This window comes from Aythya fuligula, chromosome 20, assembly GCF_009819795.1.
Source record: "Aythya fuligula isolate bAytFul2 chromosome 20, bAytFul2.pri, whole genome shotgun sequence".
In the NCBI taxonomy this organism is placed as follows: Eukaryota; Metazoa; Chordata; class Aves; order Anseriformes; family Anatidae; genus Aythya; species Aythya fuligula.
The window spans coordinates 7,891,644-7,918,466 of record NC_045578.1 but is presented as its reverse complement, the minus strand read 5'-3'; the positions used below and the strand labels follow the sequence as shown (position 1 = coordinate 7,918,466).

Sequence of the window (26,823 nt, the reverse complement as noted above, 5' to 3'; positions counted from 1 at the left end):
TGTTGTTGTGCTTAGTTCATAAATAATTCTGCGATTTACTTCTTACCAAGTGATTTTAGAACACACCGCAGTTTATGAGCAGAGTAAAGACATTTCCCATCCGGAGGAAGAGGCGAATGTGGTATTTGACATAAATCAATTATAGGGGACTACAATAAGATGGAGATGGGCATTAAATAGCTTTACAAAAGAAGCAACTTTATAGGAAAAGAATAGTTGGAAACAGACCAGTAGGTCAAAAAATGTGTCAGCAAAATGTGATGCCAAGTTAAGAGGGACACAGCTGGCACATGTCAAAATTAGATGGGTCAGTGGGAGCAACTGCAAGAGTTGGAGAAAATAAAGACCAAAGTTAAAATCTGTAAAACACAACGGACACAGTGAAGAGACTTTGATTTGTGAGCAATGCTAGAGCTGCTCAGATAAGGCACCACATTTCTGCATGGGCCATCTACAGGGGGAGCAAGACAAAAGCCCCACCTGCAGCTAATTTTCACTGCAGATATGTTAGACATTTAGAGAGATGAAAATAGTCAAAGGTAATAATAAAAAAGGTAAATTGCTTAATGAAGCAATTTAGGGAGGAAAAGAGGAAAGGTTTATTTTTTAATACATGGACTACTGCTTTCAAAGGCACATCTACGACTGGACTCTCAGCCACAGAGACTATTTTAAACGAGGTGTCAGAGCGCGCACAAGTAAATAACTGCAGGCACAGTGGTAGAAGTACCTTGCTACAGTGCTGAAGTAGCGTCTGCTTCTCATTTTTAATCACGATTAATTGCATGTCTAGATGAAAACTGCTTTTGACGGTATCTCCTACAGAACTCAGTTCCTGTTTTAGCTATACCCATGCAAATCTCACGAAAGTTAATAGAGCTTTTTTATGCTTATCAGCTTCTTCCCTCCCTCTGTCTTGTTAGTTTAATGACCAACTGCTTTCATCATCATCTTCCTGTGCACTACCATTTTATGTAATCTACGAGTTACGGAGAAAAACAGTGCAACAGTCTGGAGAATGTCAGATAATAAGTACTGTAGCCTATGTAACCTGATACAGAATGTCATCTTTTGTTGTAACTATTTTTTTCTTTCATTATCTGGTTAATCATTGCTTACAGGCTGCCACAGAAGCAGTTTATTTGAAGTGGGCAGTGAGACAAAAATACCGTGTTAATTTTAGTAGTAAGAATTATTTTGGGGAGGATTCTGAGGACATCGAGGACTTGGTATGTCACCTCCAGCGTGGTGGGGATAAGGAAAGGACATTTATCTGTAATGATGAATGGGACTCTGCCACTTTTACAGGACGTTACTTGCTATCACAGACTCACCTTGTGCTTACCTGAGACAAAGATAAATCATATATATTATTATCTTTATAGATCAATGACAGTATAAACACAGTGGCTAAAAAGAGAATCCTACAAATAAAAAGAAACATTTACCCATGCTATCATGGCACAAAGGTCTCCACTGCCTTAGGGGCAGAGGAGAGGAAGTGATTACCAATAGCTGTTTCATTCACAGGACCCTTCAAACACCCACAGCACAGACTGTGATGCTTTCTAGCACCTATGAACTAATTCTTACCAACTCATAAAAAGAAATCCCCTTTCCCAGAGGAACGGTAGTAAGACTCCATTTTGAATTTTGTGCACTATTTAGGGTATATAAATCCAATCGGCAGAAATCACACTTGACAAAAAGAGATTCACCTTTCTGTAAGATTTTCAAACTATCTGTAAGATTTTCTAACTTTTGAAGGGCTGTAGTAAACCTCAGGCACTACAAAAAAGTTATTTTCTTCCTGGTGAGAAATTTGTTCTTTTCCTATGAAGGTTTTTCCTAACAGAGATTTTAAAAGTATCTGTGAAAAGCAATTTTCTTTTGTGTGGAAAGTCCTTTAAAATTATTTACCTGCTTATCTCCAAATGTAATAAAAAGAAGAAATTTTAGTGAGTTGAAATAAAGACTATTCTGCTCAGCCAGGTATTCTGCTTTTGACAGCCACTACAGTGACTGAACCTTTCAGTAGGAGAAGACAACGCGTTATAAGGTTAGCCTGTATGTCAGTATATTTTAGACACCCTTACCACAGAAATTAGGGAGTTTCACAATACATCAGGCCGAGAAGTATAAATGAAATTAACTACATATTTCATAACTTCTGAATGCCTAAGGAGTCCATGTGGCACATCTTGGGAGAAAGACATTTATAAATTTGAAAAACAGCAACAAGCACAATAGAAAAGCATTCTCCAGTTGAAAGATATATTCAGTGAAGAAAGTTCTGCATATTTCATTCTCCACAAAAGCATCACACCTACACCGAACACCCACAGAAGCTCTGAGAACTTACCCTGTTTACAAAACTTGCATTTCAGTATAAAGAAGGCACCTCCGAAAGGTACGAATGAAGTTCAGGTTTAGGGCCCACTGACACTTCAACAACATCCGAAGAGACTGATCTGCCAAATGAGTAAAACTATATTCAAGCTCAAAACTATCCTAAAAACGCAAAAACACCCTTCTTCAGTCATCCGGTTTGCTCAGCTGTTGGAAAGCACAGATAAGTACAGCGCTGGAGTACTGCAGCCTTACAGGGTTTGTTACATCTGAAATTAGGCAGCAGAGAGAAACTTGCTAGACAACAACCTCTTTACTTCATAGCTGCCAAAGTGGGATGACACACACACACGCAATAATTATATACTGAAATATTACTAAAGCTGAGTCGCTTACAGATGACTTAATAGTACCAGTAGAATATCTCAAACGATCACAGTGCTCTGCAGTTTACATACTGTATTCAAAAGAAAATGGTTATGCACATGCATTTGGGTTGTAAATGACATCCCTTAATGTCATGCTTAGTTTATTATATATTATGGAACTATTCAGAAAGCACAAAGCAAAAATGAGAAAATGATCATGCTAAGTGCTCCAGAAAGCAAACATTTTTGCTATCGCTTTGAAAAAGTAGAAATGGGCTTAGAAAATATTACACTTTCATAGTGATAATGTCAGTGAAAACATGGTGGGTGTGTTTAGATCTTTCCCTATCTCCATATTTTCTGATGAATGTGTACCCTTAGGGTCCGTGAGGATACAAAGAGGCGTTTCACATAAACAGTGCTAGTGTTACTTCTTGCTACGTGAACTACACGGAATGGCGTTTTTCAGCTTTGCTAGTTCTGAGCTGTTGAGCAATGGTTAATGTAGACTCCTTTTCTGGGATGTGCCAGAAGAGTAACCATAAATTCTTCTGCTCTCCTAATAGAATCTTTCCATTATCACCAGAAATAGTACACTTAAAATTTGTATGTCTTTGCAGTGAGGCCAAAGAGATCAATATAGAGCTCCTCTTTCCTTTACTTGATTAAAAGGTGTGAGTTCAAGGGGAACTGTGCAGGCCAAAAAAAAAAAAAACAGAAATCTTTCTCCAGCTGTAGATAAGGTAAGAAAGAGTCAAGTGGTTTGTTTTTTTTTTTTTTTTTTTTTTTTTTTTTTTTTTGGTAGGAAATGGACAGAGAATTTGGAAATACAAACATAAAATACCTTTAGGATGTTTCTGGTAATGAATCAGCTTCCACAGAACAGCACGGTGAAAAGGGCCATGCCTAGGCCAGTTTGATTTGGCATTAGGAGAGCATTGGTTGGATGAGCTGAGCACAAATCCAGCTTTGCCTGACACAAATTTATGATGATATATTCCAAACCCTGCACTGGGTAAAGTCGTTCACGCCTTGTCAAATGACTGCCTAAGCTATTATGCTGCAGTCTAGAGTCAGTTGCTTTGATGGACTCCTAGCTGCTTGTCTAACCACCTGGAATAAGGACTGAATACTGGCATTTAATCTTGCCTGGGAGAACATTGGCTTAGTTCTCCACATACACTACAAGAGACTGTTTAATTGAAGTCACTCTGAGCTGGAGTACTGCATGTGAAAATAGGCAAAGCCTGATTAAATCTGGGTGAGGGTGCATTTAAGGACTCTTTGCATTAACTCTCCTATAAACCACAGTAGAAGAGCAGTTAAAAAATTCCTTTGCTATGGAGAGAAAATTAGTTTGGCAGCAAGCAGTACTTTGAACTTTGAAAGCTATATCTGAAAGCACCCAGACCTGTGTGGTTTAGCAGAGTATAGGACCTATCAGTGTGGTCTATTTATAACGTCATGGCAGTTATCCAAAACGAAAAACTGGGACAAGCTACAGCAAGAGTCAGAGCCCTGTATCAAACTTGCCTATGAAAAGGTGTAGAAGATTGTAAGAGCTATAACAATTCACACGCCCAAGAATTACACTTCACCCTGGCTGGTATACGTTAACAGCTTCTCCTTCCATTACAAGGACAGCCTTGGCTTGCTAAACCTAAGTGTGGCCTTTCCCGTGCAATTGTCAGATTTAAAAACTATGAACACAGACTGTTTCTAGCTAATCTTCCTGAAAACAGGTAAGAATGTCATGTGCTTACACATAGGTGTTGTGAGCCTGAACAGAGAATTTTTAAGGGAAGACTTAAAAGTCAGGAAATGAGAGGCAGAACTATAGTAAGTCACATCTGCACAACCATTTTCTTATAGTTTTAATTATTAACCCACTTAACCTTTATGTTTCCTGACCCGTTCCAGTCTAAGATTTCTGACAAGCCATGAAATGTTTTGCAATAGTCTGTACCATGGCTGTGCAGACCACTTTACAGAGTTTTACAATGGCTACCAGATGCTTCAGTTAGAGATATGCCATAGAGGTCAAGAACATTAATAACTAGGCACATCTATGAAAAATTACTTGAAGACCTTGTATCTGGATAGTCAGCGCAGCACCAATAAGCAGCAGACGTGTTATCTGGCATTCATTATTTTGTTTTTCTAGCAAGTGCTAGACTCACTAGAAAGTAAAATGAACAAGATGAAGGAAGCCCCAGATGGGAGGGATTGAGCATTTGGAGATCTGCCATTTGACATCAGCGAGTCAGAATTGCATTTTCTGTTCTGCTGACATGTGACATAATCTGTGTTAAACCTGAATTAGGAAATTATTCAGATTTTATATTTAATTCTGTGATTTTCAGTACACCGACAGGGAGTCACTAGGAGGAAACGTCATTGTCTAAAAAGCATTTTTAACATTAACAGGTAACAGCATGGATAATTGTAAATTACTTATTGTCAGCATTCCATTCCCCAAGCTCCTTAAAAGCTTAAGTACTAAAACACTGTGCATGCCAACTACCAGTAGCAGCCCAATTCCCCTGAGCATAGTGTTTAATTGATTCATAAGAGTCTTTCATGATTTTTTTCACTGTGGAAAAAATGAACTTAAATTCTCTTTGTTTCTGTGAAAAGGGATTCAGAAGTGTTGGTCTGTTGTGGGAAGACTCCAAAAGATCTATGGTTTTAAAAGAATGTATGTGCATTTAATGCAAGTAATACATTTTATACTGAAGAACCACATGAAGATGTACTTCTGTAGGGTATGCTAAGAGGTGTAAGATACTATCACTTTCCCACAGGCTTTCCAGCTAACTTTTAAGCAGACGGAGAGATAGAAAGGATGTGGGAGAGAATAGGAAAATCACAAGTGTGGCCACAGTTCTACTCTAACAGAGCTCAGAAAGGCTGCTTTGTTGCTCACTGTGTTTGAAGGTAGTGTAAATGCTGCAGCTGTTCCAGGGGGAGTGACGCTGTAGCATGGCAGAGATCTCCTGATCTCAGTGGCTTGCTTGCTAATATTGAACTCCTGATTTGGGGAGCCAGATTTTTTTGGTACTTTTTATTCCCCAGTCTTAATAGGATTCATGCTATTGATTTCTCTTCAGTCAGCTATGATAAGGAGTCAGTTGTCTCTCTTGCAACATCTTTTTTATATCACCAGTAAAAAGATATGTCGTCCTGTCCCAAATTGACAGATTGACCTTGATCCTTAGCACCTTCCTTCAGTCTTACACAAACTTTATAAGAGAAAAATAATAAAACAGCTATTGCTTAATAGATCAGTGTTACTGTCCCTCATTTTCCTGTACAAAAGAATAGAATCACATAGAATTCTATGTGAATTCAAAGAGATGCTTGTTGCATTTCAAAGGCTGCTTTTCCTGTTCTCACAATACTTCAAACAAGTATCATCTCAGATGGAAAATCTCCCCTACATATGTATGCCAGCATTTCCCCATTTTAGAGATAAATTCAATCAGTTCTGTAAATGATTTAGGCTTTTTTAAAATTAAGAATTATATGTGATTTTTCATCTTGAAAATCATACCTTGATTTACAGATGTTATTTCTGTTCCTCACTTTTTTTCTTATTTTTTTTAAACTGTTCTCACTCTGAGGTATTGAGAATAAAGGACTATGAGGAACAGCAGAAGTCTGCACTGACTTTGTACTGCTCTAACACTTTTGGACATGCATATTTTGCTATATAAAAGTAACTAATACTAAACATTCTCAGATTTGGACACTTCAGCTTAAAGAATTAAAATAGTATACTCCTGACTGCTCTTCAAGAACATAGCTTCAGTAATACTATCTTTCATAAAATGTTCTCCCGTTCCTCCACTCGAAGTTGAGCTTGTTCCAGGATCATATCTGTGTGCTGCTTCACACATGTATGAAGAGCTTTTCATACTGTTCCAGACAACTGAATAGCACTTGCAAATATTTAAGTAGCATGCTTACGAACCATGAGATAAGAGATTGTTTTGTGCAGCTGAGCAACAGAGAAATAAATTAGCCTGTGAGTGTTTGACCATCATCTAACAGGAAACAGCCTGGGGGAAGAATCCTTCCAGAAAAATACTGGGATATCGCCTGCCAGTTGGTACGGTCCAGGCTGCAAGGGCAAATCAGCCTCTTTAGCAATATCATTATGTACATTTGCATAACATTCAGGCCTGGATATTTTATTCCTCAGAGATTCCTGCCATAAAAGAGCAATCCCATTCCCAAATTGATAGAGAAGAGTTACTGTAGGCTCCATCACAAGTATACATCCTGCAAATATGTCTCTATGCAACTTATTTTTCCTTCTGGTAAACAAGGGAGATGAGCCTGATGCACTGAAGGAACAGCATTATTGTTGGGACTGCCAGAATCATCCAACAGTCAGGCACCCCAGTTATTTCCTATTTCCCCAAACTACTTTTTATGGACCCAATTCAAGCAGCTTTCTCCAGCTGCAGTTCTGATGCCCCTAGACTCCTGCCTATGACAATGAGCAATGCTGCCCATGACACTCATCAGTCAGTCTGAGTAGATCCTAGCACAGCAGTGCCTTGAGCCATGGCTACAGCTCACAGGGGCTACTCTAATATAGAAAAAGTTGGGAGAAAAAAACACAAAACTGATCCCATATCTCAGCTGCTACCTATTCCCTCCTGGAAGGGGAAAGGCAAAAGGAAAACCCTCCTTCCTCCCCCCCCCTCCCCCCCCCTTATACTCTTTTACCACCTGCTAATGTGGTCACTTCCACCTGAATCTCTCTAATTCCTCCACCTGTGGCCCATTCTCTATATACGCACAAGCTCAGTCATAAATGAATTGAAGTCAGTGTAGTAAAAATCCATGTCATATAAGTAGCATTGGAATTTGACTTCAGGTCACATTTATCCCCTCTCCTGGCGAAGTTACAGGGGACTACATAAGCACAAGATCATAATAAGTGATGGGATGAATGACTTTTTCTCACTCTTTTCCTGTATCTGTGCTACTGGTAGTGTCCCCTGCCACTCCCTAGGCACATAGTAACAGCGCAGACCTACAAAGACCTTTGTCAGTCGTCAGTCCATCGATGAGTGCTGTGCTGGGCACTTCTTGTGTCTGTCCTGTGTGCACGTGCTGTCTGCTGGTGCTGTAGGTCACAGGCTATGTAGGGTCAGTGGTGGAGGTTCACTTGGGTATGAAACCTTCTGAGGTTTCTATTTGAGGAAAGAAATAAAAACAGTTTTAAGACCATAGAGCAGGCAATTTTCCCTTCCACTGATTCTGACTTAGGGGTCACCCAGAACGGCACCACGTCTCCTACAGGAACCAACGTGTAACACTTCATTGCAAGCTTTCAAAGCACAAACTTGGCTGTTCTGAGCCTCACAGTCCCAACTAGGTCAGGGTTGTTCTACAGCTATTTCAGAGTGAGTCCGTACCCTTAGTAAATCTTCAGTTGTGGTGCATAGTTTCTGGTAATGCTTAGCAGCGCAGGGGAATTAAGCAATATGAAAATGCCCCAAGGAATACACCGTGAACAAAGCGTGCCCCACCTATACGCTACATTTCTTTTGCTCACATCTGTTCTGCTGCTGTTTGAGTTATTAGCCTTTCGAGGCTAATCATCAAAACTGGTCAGGAACCTTAATCATTTCATATTGAACTAGTACTTCAGTCGTTTGATGGTTCAGTCAAAGGAGCATCAAATCTCCTTCTTTAAAAGGAAAAAAAACATCATCAGTCTCATCCATCTGCATCTGTGGAATAGTTCTTTCCCCTTCAAAGATCTAGTTAGAGATGGGGAAAAAATGAGGGAAACAAAAATTCACCCACTAGCAGGTTATATACTGAGCTCTAAACTTCACCTAAACTGTAGCAGTGTATCAGATGCTCATTAACTCTAACAAAATAAAGTCCCTGCAGGTCCCTCCCACTTACTGTCAAGCTCTTTCTGGGAAATAAGTGAAGCAGAATTCGAGGCGAACGTTGTCAAGTCAAAATAAATCCTCTGATACTTTGGTTTCCCCAAAATGAGAAAGCTAAATCTGTAGGTCCCATGTTGCTGCGGTCAGGACGACACTGGATGTATTTGCATACAAGGCCTGAAGTTTGAATCTTCCAGTGTTTTCAAAGGGAGTTCTTTGAGAAGATACACATCATACGTGCCCCATGGACAGATCACCTTGTTCAGGGTACATTTTCTCTGTCTTAATTTCAAACAATTATTCTCATTAAAACCTCTTTTATTATGCAGATCATGTCCTCTCTTTGTCAATGCTTCTGTTTTCTGTCATTCAGTCCTTAGCTAAGATATAGCTAACTGCTTCCATTTATTGTTGCAAATCAGTCTCTTGAGAACCCTCTACCCATTTCCAGCTTCTTCACTGTTCTGTATCTTGCTGGTAATGAGGGACACTACCTTTACTGTGTCTTGCTCTATACCAATTGAACATTCTTGGCTTTCCCCCTCTAAAAGAAACTGAGGACATGATCCCTTTTCTCTGAGTGGTTCATTATTCACATTCTCCTTTGGAATACAAAGAATTGTCTAGGTTACACCTATTATATCAGCTTGGAAATAAATGGCTTCCATTTGATGACTTGGCTTAAAACTGCTCTTTCTGGCTGAGTGAGTAGGACACTTCCTTTCGCTTCCTGTAACTGGGAGTTGCTCTCCCTGTCTACTCCACTGTCAGCTGACGTGGCAATTCCAAGCGACATAACCTTTCATAGCAACATTTAGGGTGACTAAAACCTTCAGGGAGGTTGATTACAACAACAACAGAGAAGTACAGTTCTGGACGATGATGGAATTTGAAAACCTCAGTGATTCTGTAAACGTTTATGTTTCTTCATACCCACTCATTGCCTGCATATTGAAACAGGAAGCGTTACTAATAGTGATGCAGCTCTGCCAGTTTCACAAACACACCAGAAAGGCAGAAGTCTCACAAGATCATTTGATTTCCTCTCCTTTCCAGAGAAATAACTATTTCTTTCCATCATCTATTTTGAAGTGTTTTGTACAGTTTAACATCTGATGTAGGAGAAATTCAGTCCATATTTTCTCTGTGGAAACTATTCCAGAGTCAGAAGTAACCCCAGTCTGCGTGATGTGGGTGATGGGAAGCACTTCAGAGCCCCGTAACCACATCAGAAGACCCAGAATCTCGATGCTGCATCTGGCAATGTCAATTAAGACATCTTTCCAGGCCTCAGTGAATCTATGCCTATTGCCTAACGGAGCAAGGAAGATTCATAAAAAGTACCATCGTTACAAGAAGATTCTTTCTAACGCACCAAAACATACAAGCTGATATTAAATATCCAAACACACTAGCCGACATGGGGTTATTCCAAACATCACCTTATCTGGGATTTTTAATGCACACAGATTCTTTTGAATTTGGCAGATTTAACACAACAATTTATTTTTCATTTTTTAACCTAAAACATACCAAATTCCTATTGATGGTGCTCTGTAAACTTCCAGCATCAGAACCTGAGTCCACTGGCTTTATTCCACAAAGTTATGGGTTTGGCGGGATGCCCCGTGTTTTGCAGCAGTACAGCAGTTGTTGGGGAAACACCCTGGGGATTTTTGAGTACCAGGGACTCCAGCAAAGATGCCAGCAAAGATTGAGTAATGTGTTAGTGTGACATAGATGTTTGCCACCAAAGAGCAGTGGGATTACCTGGCATTTGGCAAAAATAAAAATGATTCTGCATACTCTGCATAATGAATCTGATGAGGGGCGGCAAAGCAGGACAAAGTGGTGTCAGAGGGAGAGCAACATTCCTGGGGCAAGGCAGCTATAGGGTACTCCAGAGGTATTGGGAAGCATCCCTGAACATAGCTAGGGGGCCCTCTTGTGGGCTGTGGAGTTTTCCATGGACCTTACCAAAAATATGCCTATATGCTGCCTGAGAAGGGATTAATATTAGTGTTTAATTTGGAAGAGGGCTATTCAGGAGGGCACAGTAAAGTACACTCTTAATAATGGCTGTGTGGCTCCATGTTTTTCAGGTAGGATATATATTGTAACATGATTGAGGTGTTCCTGTCCGGCAGGGGGATTGGACTAGATGATCTTTCAAGGTCCCTTCCAATCCCTAATATTCTCTGATTCTGTGATATTTTTCTCAACTAATTCAGAAATTACTGGAGCTTGAAAGATGCAGCAGCTGACATGACTGACTAGGCACAAGTCACATCTCAGGTATAGCAGTGCTGTAACATACTGAGACCACAATTTGGCTTTTACACATTCAACAGCCCGTGTTCAATTCAATTCACCTTAGTCCAACTCACCTCTTCTTGCTATCTCTTATCACGCATTTATGCTCATTACTAATTAGTCACCCACAGACAGGAGATGTGAGCTCATGAACACCCTTCATTTCCTTTGCTTTTGAGCCAGCATGGTTATTGGGAGCTGGTGGATATATACAGTTGTTGAACCTGGTTGTCTTCTATTAAGCACTTACTGTGGACACAAATTAATGTGACTAATAACTGAGAGGATAGATTTTTACCACCCGCAGACCTCAAGGAATAGCATGGGAATAGGAGCCATGTGCGATTTCTAACCATGTTCAGTGTGAAACAATTATTCAAACTTCAGACTGAAAAAATCCCCGAGTACTCAATACACAGATTCTGTAGGACCATGGCAAAATTCGGCTGCCAAAGTAAGCAGAACATCCACAAAACATCCCCCCCCCAAAAAAAAAAAAAAAAAAATCTCAAAGCCACACTCCTCCTCAGACAGTGGAGGTGTCTAATAGTACAAATAACAGCGTGCAGATCCTAGCAAAGCCATTCTTAAAGCACAAATACTTCCTGACAAGCCACGTCTCTTCCCTTGGGGTTTAGTCGCAACCCTCCACCATGGAGGTAAGTCTTTGTGTTCTCTGCTCAGAACCAGCATGTCCCCTGTAGGCATCCTGCTCAGTCTGCCTTAGCAGACACACCTTGATTTACAAAACAGTTCTATGCACTTAGGTGCAATGAAGATGAAGGAAGTAAACTGTGGCAAACAGAGCCATGGCCAACTGAGTCTAAAAAAAAGTATGACACCAGGTTGGAGTGCCAAGCTATACTGGCCCAGCTCTGGGAAACAAATTTCTATCCATGGAAAAAAAATGAGTGATGATATAGACCGAAGTTCTGAGAGGTTGGTAATAACTTACTTTAGGAAAGTGGTATTTTTTTTCTTCCCGGAGAAGGCTAAGGGATTTATAAAAAATACAACCAAAAAGCCACCAGCACCACCCTATCCCACAAATATATGCCATTTACATTTTCAACCACAGCATTATACTGATATATATTTTCACTCCAAATTTCAGCATTTAGTTTTTTTCATAAAAGTCCCTTGTGCTCTGGGTAATCCTGTTGGAACAGGAAAGGACAGGAAGGCAGAGATCAACATTCTGTTCAGGTTACACACAACAGCTGATCAATCCTCCTGGATAGGACCTTCATGTAAATGAAGACAGAATTTAACCGGTAAGATCAGGTCTCTATACAAGCAGATAATTACAAGAAATGGATCCCTCACAGGGAATTATGAAACTTCAGGAATGCTTTCCAGATAGATAACATTCCCCACATGCATCTGTGCATAAATTTGTGCTGGCACATAAAGGCTTGGAGGCAATGAACCTATGTTTTTCTGGTTGGCCCCTTTCTACATTTATTATTAACAGTTGGAGTTTCACTGCCTCAACCTGTCTTGTTTACTTAGCTGTACTTGTTTTATATACAGATTGCCTCTTGCTATGTTCAGTGCGGAGCATGATCAAGTCTTGCATAGAACCTATAGAGAGTCCCGCCAAGTGCTTAGAGATACACCTTTATAATGGTATACCATCTAACATCCCAACTTTGAACATCTTTTGTGGTCTCCCTGTCCTCAAGAGACAAAGCTTGTTGGCTTTCAATTCTGATTTTGTGAAACAATTATTTCAAATCCTTTGGCAAGTTTTTATGGGTATGCCCTGCAAAACTCTATCAAAAAAGTGACGTTTGTCCTAAATGACTTAGTTAATGAAAGAATCAAAAATTATTAGTCCTCTAGATGGTGCTACTATTTCAAAGCTAAATGCTTTAAGATTTGTTGAACTCTATTGCTTTAGTACCCTCTCAAAAAGCAGCACTGTCAGAAATCCTGACCCTAGTAAAAGAACCAACTCCAAACAACCCAGAATCCACGTAACAGTGTGAGCAGTGGAGGGCAGTCTGCCCTCTTCTCTTTGCTTCTCTTGTAACTCTATGGTGAGTTGAATTGCTTCTCTTACAGAGTAGTGAATGTTTCAGTATCTTAGTAAATGCAGAAAGAAAAAAATTAAGATGTTTTGAAAATTATCTTTCAAAGGCTGACTCACTTTTCTACATCTTTGATTTCAAGTTTCCCAATGATTTGCTACTGACCCATCTATCATACCACTTTTCAACCACAATGACTCATGAATGTTATCTGACCACAAAGTTTGGATGCGTCAGAGGACAAGCATGGCAGGCTCTCCCTGACAAAAGGCTGTGTGCACTCTGGCCAAATTTCACAGAAGTGCTTTAGCACAACTGTACGTTGAATGCAGCCAGAGAAACAGTGCACATGCTCAAACTGGAGCTCGTGCTTAAAAACCTTGTTGATTTAAGGATATTTGTACATGCACACTCTACTTGGACATTAAAAGCTGTTAGGTCTATGTGCTCTAGTGATACATAACATGTAAAGAAGGTAAAACAAGTTACCTTTTCTTGCCCAACAGGATAGCACAGGTTCATCACTGGATTATTGGGCCAGTTGTCTAAGACAAATTTTCTTATCCTTACTTTCTGTCCAGTCACTTTTCACGAGGATGCCAAGTCTCTCCTATTCTTTCCTCACATTCCAGGTTTCTATCTGTAGTTTCAGAAAATTTGCCTATTTTGCCTCTCAGACATTTTTCCTGATTCTGTAAGTCCAGCCAGATGGATTTGCAGCATCAGATTTCTTTCCTCCTGTTGTTGCTGTTAAAGTCAAGAACAAAAACTATGATTTCAAGATAATTATTGTTATACACTATTATACATCTGACCTTTGAAACATATATTCTCTATAACCACTATTTCTTACTTAATGACAAGTTAATCCGTTATCTAAATAAATGTCAAATTTGGGATCTTGTTAAGCCTTTTGCCTCAGTAATAGTAACTGTGAATTCTGGAGTTTACTCAGACACTGTAAGAGAAACACTTCATTGATTTTGACTATCCAGCCTTTAAAATTTCACAGCGTATATTTATTCTAGTGTTATGAGAAAAGAGTAACATCTTTAGATCATTCATTTTCTATTCTTTCACTGTGTCCCCCCATTTATCTCCTTTACAAGGAACATTCTTCACAACAACATACCTCTGATCTCTTGGAAATTTTTATTGGTCTTTTATGAGTCCTCCTCCGGTTTTGTTATAGTATGGTTAGTTAGTTTTCAAGGCTGGGAAGTCACGAAATTGGGGCCTGTAGCTGCTCACAAAAACACTTTTTAAAAGAAAATCTAAAAGCAGACAAAAAGTATGAAATCCATTATGTCCAGAGTGTTGAGTGCTAACCATTTTTCTACAGGCCCTTTTGTTATTTTCATATTATCAACAAAATATTCACCATTATTGGCCACTTGCACCAACCCACAAAACTTAGCAATGCTCCTGTTAGCTAACAATGAATATGTCAGCTCAGATCTCAGAAACGCGGGAGAGCACTTTCAAAGAGCAAAAGAAATGGATGAAGACTGAGAAAAAACCTGCAGCAAAAAAGATCTCACTACTTTACAGACAGCTCTGAATTGTGGGAAATTCTCACTGCATTTAATTAAAACAAATAAACCAGTAAAAAAAAAATACAGGAATTGTTTCTAACACTTCATGAGACAGCCTAGATGCAAATATCTAGCCAAGTAAATACAAACCAGGTAGTAAATAGTCACTTTCTTGCAGATTCATATTAAAAATAACCATGAAGACATGAGCTTAAACAACAAGTAGTTTATTTAGCATACTTAATGAATCCTTGCACACAGTCATTTCCTTAGTCCTTTGATCTTTTTCAATAAATCTCTGTTCTTATGAAGGAAGTGCTCTAATTGCCCTGCTTTGTGAGGACCAGCACAGGCAACTAGAATTAACCTTCTGAAAAAAAAAATAAAATTAGACTGACTTTGGAAGAGAATCCTTCAATGTCTCAGAATCCTCTGGCTCATAATAAGGTTCCAAAATGGGTTTTAACTTGATTTCTTCTGGTAGTTTTTGTGTCTCTTCTCTCCTGCTCCCATCTCTTAAAAGTGGAACCAAAGTTTTCCAGTTTTTTCCTGACACTAAAAAAAGAAAGGAATGGTTATTTTTTTCTCCTCCATAGAAACAAAAGAAATACATGCAAGCAGTTTATATAGAAAACTGATGAAAGGAGGATGAGAGGGCCTTGTGTTGTGTTCCCCCACCCTCACGTTTCCAAGACTTTTTCATATTTCAGCTGGAAGCACAGCTGGAAGCACAGTCTTAGGGTTAAACACTCAGCTGGATTCCCGCAAGCTATAGGAAGCTTTCTTTGTGGCCTCCAAAGTAGCTTGTTGGATGTCTGTCTACCATCATGCACTGTCCCAAGTCCTCAGAATTTGCACATATTATCCGCCTTATAAAAATCTAAAATTAGAATGATGAATCCATGAGACTTTTATTCCACTATAAACCACTATGTGAATAATGAACCTATTTATTCCTTTACATTTTGTATTGACTGAAAAAAATATTACATTAACTTATTTACTATCCTTAAGCATATAAATTAACTGCCCTCTAACAATCAACCTGTACTGTTTCTATCACTAGAATCTACATCCCTGTAACTCTCACCTCTGCCAGGCTTAATAGAGTAACTGGGATTTCTTTTGAGGTCCCCAGAGTATCCAGGATCTTCGTTGATTATGCCCAGATTAGTATTCCACGTGGACCAGTTCACTTCATCAACCCTGGGGAGAGAACAACATAAACAATAACTATTCTAAGCATTAACAGACAACTCCAGGATTAGTTTGTATCACATATTGAGACGGTGCTAGTACACTGCTTGTCAGAGGAGTGCTCCAGAGGGAAAGTTCTGCTTCCCAGTACCCACTATCAGATACCTACATCTTGTTTGTCTATAAAAGATTGTTCATTTGACATACAAGCAGGTTACCTAAAGCACCATCTGTAATCATCTTGGCCATCAGGCGTAACCCCCACCAAGACTTGCTTTCCAGACCGGAACGAGCGCCTCACACAGTTCAAGTAGCTGTTTTCAATATCCAAGATTGTGATGGCTCTCTAACAGGTAAAAGAAAGCAGACCACTGAGAAGCTGCTGTTTCAGTCATGCAAATCCTGAATTCTGCCTTTATAAAAAAACAAAAAACAATCACTTATCATTTTCATCATCTTAAAAAAGGCATTGCACCCATCTCTGAAATATCATCTCTTATATATGGGATTTAATAATATGGGATTTAATAATATGGGATTTAAAGTGCTGAATTACTGCCCTGTGGTTGGAACTATGAAGTTCCCTTTCTTACCCCCAAACAAAAGCAGATATGCCTTTGTCTGAGATTCTGGAAAAAAATGGTTTATTGTCCCTTGCATAATCTCTGTCTTCATACACTGATCAGGATTTTCCATCATCAAAAGTCCAAATAATTCTGTCTAATTACAGAAGTACTTTTCTTAAATTCCGAACATGTGTGCAACACTGGGAACATCTGCTCAGACAAAACATCAAATACACACAGAAAAGGAATCGAAATACTTTTTGAGGGGGGAACTGTTTGGGGAATCAGAAAGAAGCAGCAGCCTATTATGTAGATTATGTACACGTCAACTTCTACAGATTCCCTCTGTATTTTCTTATGGTTCCCCACACCCTCCTTCTTGGATAACCTCATAGAACCAATATACCTGGAGTTTCCAGATGCTCTTGCTCTCCTGTGCAATTTTGCTCACAGTTTCTCCCATCAGTGCGATAAGCATGTTGAGCAGGAGGATATACGTAAGGATGACATAGAGAACCAAAAGGATGACAAACACAGACTTGAACCTGTAGTTCTCTGTAAACTCCAGGTCTCCCATCCCAATAGTGAACTTGAAAAGCTCCAAGCAGGTATAATATAGGCTATTGTAGGATGTGCGGCCTCGTTTCGTATGGCAACATCGGGTATATTCAGAGATATTTGCATCCTGCCCCTCATTGTCATCTTCAATTAAAGTCACCACAGCTGTTACAAAAGAAGAATACTATACAAGATGAAAATATAATTTGAAATCTTAATTCTCCTGCAAGCAATGAAAATGAGCACGAAGGTATCGGATATGACACAGTATCTTCATGGCACCTTGTCCCTAATGAAACCACTCTATAAAATATTCCCCATTACTGACACCATTTCAGATGCATTGTCTCAGTTTTGTCTACATAGAACAGGCTTTTTCCATTCAGCTTTCCTAAGCAGTTTGAGATCCAAGGGATAAAAAGCAGCATGAAGTTACTACACATAACTGTTATTCTGAAGATATTTTTGTAATAAGGTTGATTTTAATTTCTAATTGAAAACAAATATTCTAAGCCACTTGAAACATAATTTTCTGGGATTCAAGATAAAAAATAACCTCAAGTATGATATTACCTGTGGAAAATCCCAAGAGGAATACTAGATAGACAAACATGAAGCGACATAAATCTCTAAGGATCATCTGTAATGCAGAAATAGAAAATTTATATATTGCAAAAACTCAAGTATCATCTGAAACAAAAATTGGTAGAAAATATTCCTTCAGCTCAAGAAGTTCACTTGCTGTGAACTGGCTGCTCATGCATTAAACGGTTATTTATCCCACTGAGATAATCAACGTTAATAAGAAAACATTTTTCTGTCATTCAAGCAACAGTTTACACACATATGCAAGACATATGCATGACAAATAGTTTCATCTTTGTGAGTACAGACCACATTAAAACAATTGCCTCTTTCTTCTCTTCTTGGGCTAGCTGGCTACGTCATATATAGAGGTTTATTAGCCAGCTACTGCCTCTTAGCTAATTGCTCTGTTGGGTAAGATTTAAACTATTCCTAAGGAAACTTCCAGCTGGTAGAAAGCTGTGCCACTTCATACCACATGAGTATGCACTATTCTCCGTCTACTTAAATCCACATCTATCCAACTGTTATTTTGAAGTATAATAATAAAAATAGAATGTATCAAGACTGCTATAAAACGCATGGATGAAGAGCGGATGTTTTTTCTACGTGACTTAAAATGTGCATCTCTTCGCTCAGAAAATAAAGGCAGATTATAATAGACTGATACAGGCCTTCCCATGGAAGGCAAACATGGAAACGTGATGACTTCTCTCCTGGAAATGGGGCTGTTGGCAGCAGTTTCTGATCTGACCTCTCTGCTGGCCTCACCACCCATTAACTGGACTGACCTTTGCAATCATGACAGAGTAAATGCCCATCTGCTGGAAGCCACGGGTGTAGTACAGCATGTTTGCCCAGCCCAGTGCCAAGGAGAAGACCATGGAAGCCACGTACAGTTCCTGGCCACAGAAGTACAGCACCACAGAGCTCAGGAGGAGCAAAGAGTGAACAAAGCTGAAAGACAAGCAAGGAATAGGAGGATATCTGCACATCCACTGCATACACTGTATTGCAAGTCCACCTTGGAGATCTATTCCTAACTCTTCTGCACGACACATTCACCACACTTCTAAGCACTTCATTTGCTTTACCTCCAAAGGAAGTTGCTGATGCAGATACATTTGTTCAACTGCTATTTTGTAAGGACCTATGAAATTATAGCAAAGTATCTTTAAGGGTGTAGAGGGCAAAACATGAGGAGCAGCTGAAGTCACTTGGTTCATTCAGCCTTGAGAAGAAGGGAACTAGGGGAGACCTCATGGTAGCCTACAGCTTCCTCACAAGTGAGAGTGCAGGGGAAGGCATTGATCTCTGCTCTCTGGTGACCAGCAGTAGGACCTAAGGGAATGGCATGAAAATGCAACAGGGGAGATTCAGGCTGGATATTGTAAAAAGGTTCTTCACTGAGAGGGTGTTTGGGCACTGGAACAAACAGGCTCTCCAGGGAAGTGGTCACAGCACTGAGTCTGTTGGAGTTCAAGAAGCACTTGGACAACGCTCTCAGACATATGGTCTGATTTTTGGGTGGTCCCATGTGGAGCTAGGAGCTGGAATCTGTGATCCTTTCCACTTTGGGATATTCTATAACTGTATACCTGTTAGGAGTGGTTTAAGCTAAACATGCAGATCTCACACACTCATGTGTTTCATGCTGGAATACAATCAGACACTGGCACTTACAAAAGAACCTCACTGTAGCTGTCAACTATCAGCGTCTTCAATGATGGGCGCCTCTGCACAAAGTACTGTATCTGGAAGGGAAAAAAAATGGCATAGTGAGCAGGGGGGTTTGCATCCAAGGAAGGGAGTAAATATCCCATGGGAATGCATCAACTAAGTGTTGGTATCTATACCAGGGAGCTGGTTCTCATTCAGTATCACAAAAGAATAGCTCATACAACACTGTTAAAAAATCCAGGGAGGACTCTCTTCGTAACACTACATTTCCTTTACATCTAGGGCATCTTTTCATGACACCAACCTATTCAAGTCAGTGGTCTGAGGACTTGTGATTCACTGGATACTATCCATTGGCTGCCAAGGGAAAGAAGACTGTCTTTAAGCTAAAACAGAATCTTTAATGTAGGCTTAGCTACTTGCAAAACCCATGCTTAAGCTTTGGCTAGGCTAATTACTCAGATGCTCATTGACTTCTTAGGACCTTCTTTTTTATACAATAGATAAAACCGTACCTTAGCCTGAGGGCTTGTTAGTAACCTAACCAGGCCAAGGAAAAAGCTTTGTAGCTCTCAGATAAAATATGAATTATCTTGGCAACCTATTTTAATGAATGCAAAAGGCAGGCTTGGTTTTCTCCTACACTTAACCAAAGAGCAAAAAGAAAAAGTTTCAAATATCTTACCCCTCTGAAAAAAAAATAGAGTCCTCCCAGTACACTCAAGATCTCTCCAGTCACTCGAAAATATTCCCCAGTGCTGTGACCAAATGTGAAGGGAGGCTGTGTAAGACAAAAGACAGAGATGTTCAGCAAAACTGGAGATAGGAAAGACCTGTCCTTGCCAGCAGCTGAAAGCAACTTCATTTCTGAAGGAACAGGTTAAGCTTCTGAATGCGCTGCAGCAAGGGGCAAAGCTTGCCTGGAAAGCAAGCAGGGCCAAAATCTCCCTCCTAGCTTCAGGAAAGGCAGAAAACTGACCTTAGGAGCACACATTGAAATGGGAGGCTGATCTGGGATAACATGCACTGTGTGGTCCCCCTGATGTGTGACAGGAATAACATACCTTTTCTTTCTTATCCACAGGTCTGTAGTAGGCAGCTGCAGTGAGAATGATGATATGCATGGTATAGACAAAGAAGTTGAAGTAAAATAAGTGTTTGACAAACCGGTCCCACTTGTCTTGCAGCAGCCTATTGAGGGGTTCCACCAGCAGCATCTCATGACGATTCTGAATGAAAGGATGAAGAGAATCTTGACATGACCAGTATGCACAGGGCTTTGAAAATAAAAAATGATACTCAACTTCAGCAAACATTCCCTCTAATACCCTTAAACATAGGAAAGAAGATTGCTGTTTTACAGCAACGACACAAAGATATACTGTGTAGAACATGGAGCTCTTCCCCAACAGTCCCCAGACTGCAAATAAAATGCCAAGGAGGTGCATACTCACTGGCGTTTCACTGCTGTAGGCAATAATCTCAAGCACTGAATTCTTCTCACAGGTGTCTATACAGGACAGGTCATAAAGCGATGAGTGGACAGGCCCATAAGCCCATTCAGTGAACTTTCTAGACAAGTGCCTGCACTCAGGGTCTTTGATCTCTCGTCTGAGGATGTAAGCGAAAATCTAATTGCAAAAGAACAATACAAACATTTCAAACAACATTTCAGTGCTAATGGGCTTTTAGTTCCTCAGTATCTCTGTAAGAGTGGATTGCTTTAATTTAGATTAACACAATTTAACTATGCTGAAGTCAATCTGCTGGAGCACTGCAGAGATCAAAGTCTGAAGTAAACAATATTAATTTACTCACTGTATGCTAGTGGATGAAAAATATAAATGTGGAAGGAAGCCCATTTCTTTGCTTTCTACCACTTATAACTTGCCATTATCTGTTTCAACGCACAAGAAAAATACAGAGATGTACATTACACATCTCTGAGCGTACAGTCACACTGAACGGGGACTTTCAGTCAGTCAAAAGTACAAGACCTTTAGTTCAGGTAACAGCAGAAACCCACTTTCTGTTTCCACCTGGGCTGTCTTGTATACTGCTAGCAAATACGTAATGCCAGTTGGGTAGGTGTGCATGTGCACACACACCCCCCTCACAGCCTTTAAGTACTGTGCAGTTTTGCATGTTAAACTGCAGCATTAATTCCTCTTAACTGAAAAGCCCCAGCAATAAGCAGTGATAAAGTCTGTCCCGAATAAATGTTTTGCATGTACTCTGTATAACTTGATGCAGTGATGGGATAGCTGGACACGTTTGCTCACCTACCCCTATCTTCCCAGTTTTAGCTGCCAGAGTTAATGGAGTCAGCCCTTTCTTGTTGGTGAGTTCTTCTAGCTTCAGGATTGGATTAATTTTGGCACCGAGGATCAATATGTTATTATACATCTTGGTAACAAACTTGGTATTATCCTTAGTATTGTCTGCAATCTCCACCAGGGTATGCAGGACCATATTGCCCATGGAGTCCTCGGCGGCAATGTTGGCAGCCTGGTATGGGTTCTCAAGGAGGAATTTCACAATGCAGAGCTGGTTAGTACAGGCAGCCAGGGATAGAGGCAGCTCTCCTACAGGTAAACAATGTGAATGAGTGGTCAGAAACCCCACCACATGTGCAAGCCTTACTACACATCCAAAACCAGAAAGGAGACCATGTTGTTTTCAACTTTCACTATGAGAAAAAGAGGTGAATTTATCTAAAACAGCATCAATTCTGATAGCTGTTTGAATCACATTTTCTTTGGTTTAACTGCACTACAGAAACATGGCTGCTTAGAAAAGCACCAAAACAAAGACCAGTGGAAGGTTACAACCTTTCAAAGGATACACTGACCAGAAAACCAAGGGATGCAGACACCAAGCTGACACGGAAAACCATTAACTACCAACTGTGTTTCATTATAATCTAAGCCTTTGGAGTAAGTGTCTTGACTAAGTGGTGGATTAAACCACTTATGGCTTCTGAGCCTCCAGTCTCACATGAACAGGATTATTTAACAGTTTGCACTTGGGACAATGCTAGGATAACTCAATCAATAAAGGCCATGCTGTGCTTGCTCTTACCAAAATAAAAACCAGGTTTCCCTTTGATTTTCCTGAAGAACTCCCCACAGGCTCTTGCATGAACATCTGCTCCATTCTGGACCAAGAGCTTCACCAGGTACATGTTCCTTCGCTCAATGGCAATGTGGAGTGCAGTCTGGCCTACAGAGACACTCATCAGAGAGAAGTCTTAAGCATTTAATACAGAGTGAGAGCTTTCAGGCACCACAATTCATTCAGCTCCATGTAAGATGATAGAATTGAGAGCTCATTGGAATTAAAAAAAAATTAGAATTAAACAAAAAATGTGGCACAGACAGCAAATGCACATCCCCTGATTTGCTGTTAAATCACCGTCACAAAGAGTAGAATACTGTACCTGTCTAACAAAAGACTGCCCTAGCATGAATTCACTGATTGTTAATCACACACTGGAACTTTTGATGCTGCATCCTCAGGCATAAGACCTCATGCAAAAGACTGTTTGAGAGCCTTGTGTTACCCTATCTTCAGTCTTATCAGCAAGAGTATTCACAGTATTCACTGCTCTCTTACCCTTGTAGTAGTTGTCAGTATACTCTGCATTAACAAACTCTTTCAGAGTTCCAGTTTTCTTTGCAATATCCAGCAGCAAGGGAATGGTATCATTTTTCCCATCATGTAGATTCAGCATGGCTTTCAGTAAGCAGGTTTTCCCAGTTTCTGGTTCTGTAACAGACAAGATCATAGCTACATAGAAGTGACTAGAAACCCACCATCTACTTCCAGACATACAGGAATTAATGAGATTGTTATGAAAACACAAGAAAACCAATTCAGAATTTTACAAACTTCAACTTTTCTGATTTCTCTTATAACTTTACAATCAGTGGGCTGCTCAGTTGGTAGGCATGTACAGGCTATTAGAAGACCTTGTGAAGCTACTTCACACTTAACAGCAATGTTGTTTTGTGTTTTTGTTTTTGTTTTTTTTTTGGTTTGTTTGTTTTTGTTTTTGTTTGTTTGTTTGTTTTTTTTTGTTTTTTGTTTTTTTTGTTTTTTTTTTGTCCATCTGCCCTCTTCCTCCTCTCCCCCTGCCCATCTCTGGAGTACTACTGGAAGAAGGCAAGGGCAACTTAAGGTACGTGACACTAAGTGTTACCTTTGAATTCATCATCTGTGAGATGCTTCAAGGTCCTATTAAGATAGAGGAGCAGATCATCTAGGTCCCTTGTGTTTCCTTGGGCTACAGCATCAAAGATCCTTCTGCGGTCATAAAACTTGAAAGCTTTTTCAGAGCAGCCTGTGATGGAATCTGTAGATAGGAGCCTGACGAGGGTAAATTTCAGTTAAAGTCAGATATTTAGCAGACTTTTTATAAACTACCAGAAAACTATTTTCCTTTTGCTTGTATGAAATAGCAAGCACTTCTGATTAGTATAGATGGATCTGCAAAATGTACAAAATAATGTCTGCACGCAATTGTCCTGACAAAATTGCATGTTTGCTGCTGTAAAGCTGAAAACACGATTTAAAAGATGCACTGAAGTATGACAGTCTAACTGCAGGCCTGGGTGCCAGGCAATCCTATGTTATTCTGAGTTATGTCCATTTACTGAACAGCTTTGAGCATATTGTCTAAAGCTCATCACTAACTTTGGGTAAGACATCTATGGACTAAAGTTTCAGAGATGCCAAGAGACAACAGCTATTATCAGTTTCAAATAAAACACTCCTTCCTTTGGGCACTAAAAACAGTGAAACTGAGAAAACAGGCATGAAAACGCAGAGTGAATACATACTGCTCCAAGAAGCACAGACTACAACTATCATAATACATCCGGTACACACCACACCTTACAACACAAACTTACTTGTGAAGTTTCCCTCTCTCCAAATTTGCATGAAATTTGATGACAGAAGGTGCCATCAGGTGATCCATCTGGTAGAAGGAATCCATGGGAGCCATGTCCTTGTCACTATCCCCCATCACAAACCGCCCACGTCTTGCAAAGATGTTGCTTTTAGGTGGCTGCACCTTGGTGCTGAGTGAACCCTGGAGGCTGTCAGGTGTTTCCAGCGCAGAGTCCTCCCCATCCGTATGTTCATCTGTCACTTCAGATTCCTCCAGGTCAGAACTGCCAAATTTCTTCATCTTCCCAAGAATGGAAGACATGATGAACAGGCAGTCTGTGAGGAACCACAAAAACACCTCAAGTAAGCACTTTAGAGCACCATCTATTTTCTGGTTTGTGCCACCATATATTCTCAGGATTATATCAGGCCTTTAAGAAAAGCTTGATATCATGGTGCCATAACCTCATTTTAACAATCATAAGCAGAAGGCTTACTGCATATAGGAAAATTATTAATGGCTTTACCAGAGTTACAACAGTGCTAGGTGAAAGCTGGGGCATGTGATTTTTGTGAGATTAGTGTCACCTCAGACATGAGACTAGAAAACAGAGAAGAAAAGGTTACCACAGATAAGAGATTACTGTAAGACCATAGGTCTGATCTTGTGTGATTTACAACCACAAAGAATTTGATGCAAGTTAATAAACAGGCCATACTGTAGGTATGAACAGGGATTTTTTTTCTGCTTTCTTATCAAAATTTTGAACAGCTACATGTTTGTATTCATATCACTGAATTCAAAACTCCAGCAACAGGGGCTGGAATGCTTCATACTGGAACTGCTACATAGCTGACTTTTAGAAGGAGCTGAACGGCTTTAGAAACACATTCCAAAATTCTAGATTGCTTCAGAATCTTATGGTTCTGAACACAGGAGCGTTACAAAATCTTCAAAAAGCCTTCAATTATAAACCACTTACAGTGGTCCTTAATCATCTCTGTACAATCAGTTTGAAATCAATGTCATAAATAAGTGTTGAGGTTTTTTCTCTTCACAAAATTTTTCTGAGGGATTATCAGCAAACCTACATTGGACATTAAAGCTAGATTTTCAGTTCTCTGGGACTAGTTAATATTTACTTTTATGATCACTTGCATTTTCATGTGCAATTAGGATGAGAAAAAGACTTTTCTTACACATTTGCACTTTCTGCAATTTTGTATAGCATACATGTAAAGAAAAAATCAATCTGCAAACATGCATATTTAGGGTAACTGAAAGCAAAATAGCATAGTATAGGTGAAATACTAAAGGCTGCAGTTTAACTTGCTGTGTCCTCTGTGCTCAACTTTCAAGTTTTTTGTGTACAATCACTCTGAAAAAAATAACATAATACCTTATTAACTTAATCATTCTATAAAAAAGAAATAATTTGAAGAAAAATACTCTCATTTGGAATATGATACTAAAAGTATGGAAGAACAATTACTTTAGGGAAAAAGTTATAAAAACAATTTTTATAAAGAAATGGAAAAAAATACACTGGGAATACAGCCGTGTTTGATTTTCATTTTTGGTCTCATTTAAATCAATGTAGATTGAGCCAAAACTGTTAGGGAGATGGGTATGCAGAATGGAATAACGTATTTTCTACAGAAAAAGTACAATATTAGAAGCAGCAGAATGGACTTAATCCTGTCTTCCTGACAACCTACTCAAACCTGTTTCAGTTACAATTATTATTATTCCATTTATTTCTAATGTCCATTGGTAGCATCTTTGATAATTAGAACAAAACTGCATTTCCTTGTAAGTACGAATTTGCACAGGAAATAATCATTAAATTCTATGAAAAGATTCTGAAAATAAATTAAAAAAACAGTAATAAAATTTAAGAAAATATTACCTATCCTGGAAAAACACATAAACCTACCTAACTCTTGGAATCTTATGTACATCAAAGCTTGATTCAATAAAAGAGGAAATATTTTTTTTAAGAATGTCTAACTGAATCACAACTTATAATAAATGCTTAAGAGTTTACGAGTAAATAGCAAGCATGCTATTCAAATATACATAGAGAACTTACAAATATCGTAAAAAAAATCTTGTCTTCCACAAAATAGTCCAGTTTCAGTAAACAACCTCTGTTCTACAGGAATTTGGTGCCAGATTCTTCCTCCTAGGTGTCTGCGCTGCAAAGACCTCAGAGCTTGCTTTTCCACTTCATTTGTCTGGAAAATTGTTCTACGTGCTGCTGATTCTTTAGAATCAAGGGAAGTTCACTAGAAGAACAGAAAATAGAGTAATAAAATCATTAAGAACAATTCTGGAACGAGAAGCATCAGTAGCTTCTATTCCCAGGAGCTTAGCAAAGCTCTTTACAAGAATCACAGCAAGTTGTTGTTGTCCCTACCACCACCATCACACTAATTGCATTTAGTAATGGATCCTCCTCTACAGATTTCCTCTTTGTAAATACACTTAAGCTTAAAAAAAGAAAAACAAAAAACAAAAACCAAAAAACAGCAATTGTTTCTGTGGGTCACAGTTTCATTTCACTTGACAAAACTTCGTAAAATATGCCACAGCCCTTCTCTGAGATCATTCATCTTTCTGGGCACCCTTGTGTGACTGCTGTAAAGCCCCGTGAAGTATTTCAAAGACAAGCTGATTCTGAACAGAGTAGAAGAACTCAACAACAATAGTCTTAAGGCCATTTTATCATTCCACATTCCTACTATGCTTTATTTAAATAATATATATGTAACAGAAAGCTTTTAAATATTAATGTCATTAGAAAAAGAAGTTGTATCTAATCCAG

The 26,823-nt window shown here is 39.3% G+C and overlaps 2 protein-coding genes across 2 annotated transcripts in view; both read right to left on the bottom strand.

The window, feature by feature from the left end:
* Positions 1-14,592, bottom strand: part of TRPV3 (transient receptor potential cation channel subfamily V member 3) — a 34,975-nt gene extending 20,383 nt beyond the window's left edge. Inside the window, exons 1-4 of the mRNA XM_032200780.1 lie at positions 14,114-14,592; positions 13,471-13,728; positions 7,775-11,197; positions 2,363-2,471 (exon numbers count right to left, since the gene is read on the bottom strand). The gene's annotated coding sequence lies outside the window, so the exon portion shown is untranslated. The remainder of the gene's footprint in view (positions 1-2,362; positions 2,472-7,774; positions 11,198-13,470; positions 13,729-14,113) is intronic.
* A 135-nt stretch (positions 14,593-14,727) lies between these two features.
* On the bottom strand, positions 14,728-26,380 carry LOC116497173 (transient receptor potential cation channel subfamily V member 1-like). The gene is made up of 16 exons (XM_032200776.1): positions 26,089-26,380; positions 24,016-24,331; positions 23,304-23,470; positions 22,718-22,870; positions 22,184-22,324; positions 21,389-21,687; positions 20,557-20,733; positions 20,167-20,331; positions 19,788-19,883; positions 19,106-19,176; positions 18,214-18,379; positions 17,411-17,477; positions 16,686-17,002; positions 15,932-16,059; positions 15,607-15,722; positions 14,728-15,071 (listed from the first exon to the last, which is right to left on the bottom strand). The coding sequence occupies exons 2-16, from the start codon at positions 24,315-24,317 to the stop codon at positions 14,905-14,907; spliced, it is 2,532 nt and encodes an 843-aa protein (XP_032056667.1). The 5' UTR covers positions 24,318-24,331; positions 26,089-26,380; the 3' UTR covers positions 14,728-14,904.
* Between the last annotated feature and the right edge of the window lie 443 nt (positions 26,381-26,823).

Coding starts and splice junctions, on each gene's coding strand:
- LOC116497173 (XM_032200776.1), bottom strand. CDS start 24,317: ATGTCTTCCATTCTTGGGAAGATGAAGAAATTTGGCAGTTCTGACCTG. Junction 21,688..22,183: donor GAAACCTGGTTTTTATTTTG/GTAAGAGCAAGC, acceptor GTTTACCTGTAG/GAGAGCTGCCTCTATCCCTG. Junction 20,734..21,388: donor CTAAAACTGGGAAGATAGGG/GTAGGTGAGCAA, acceptor TTTTGCAATTAG/ATTTTCGCTTACATCCTCAG.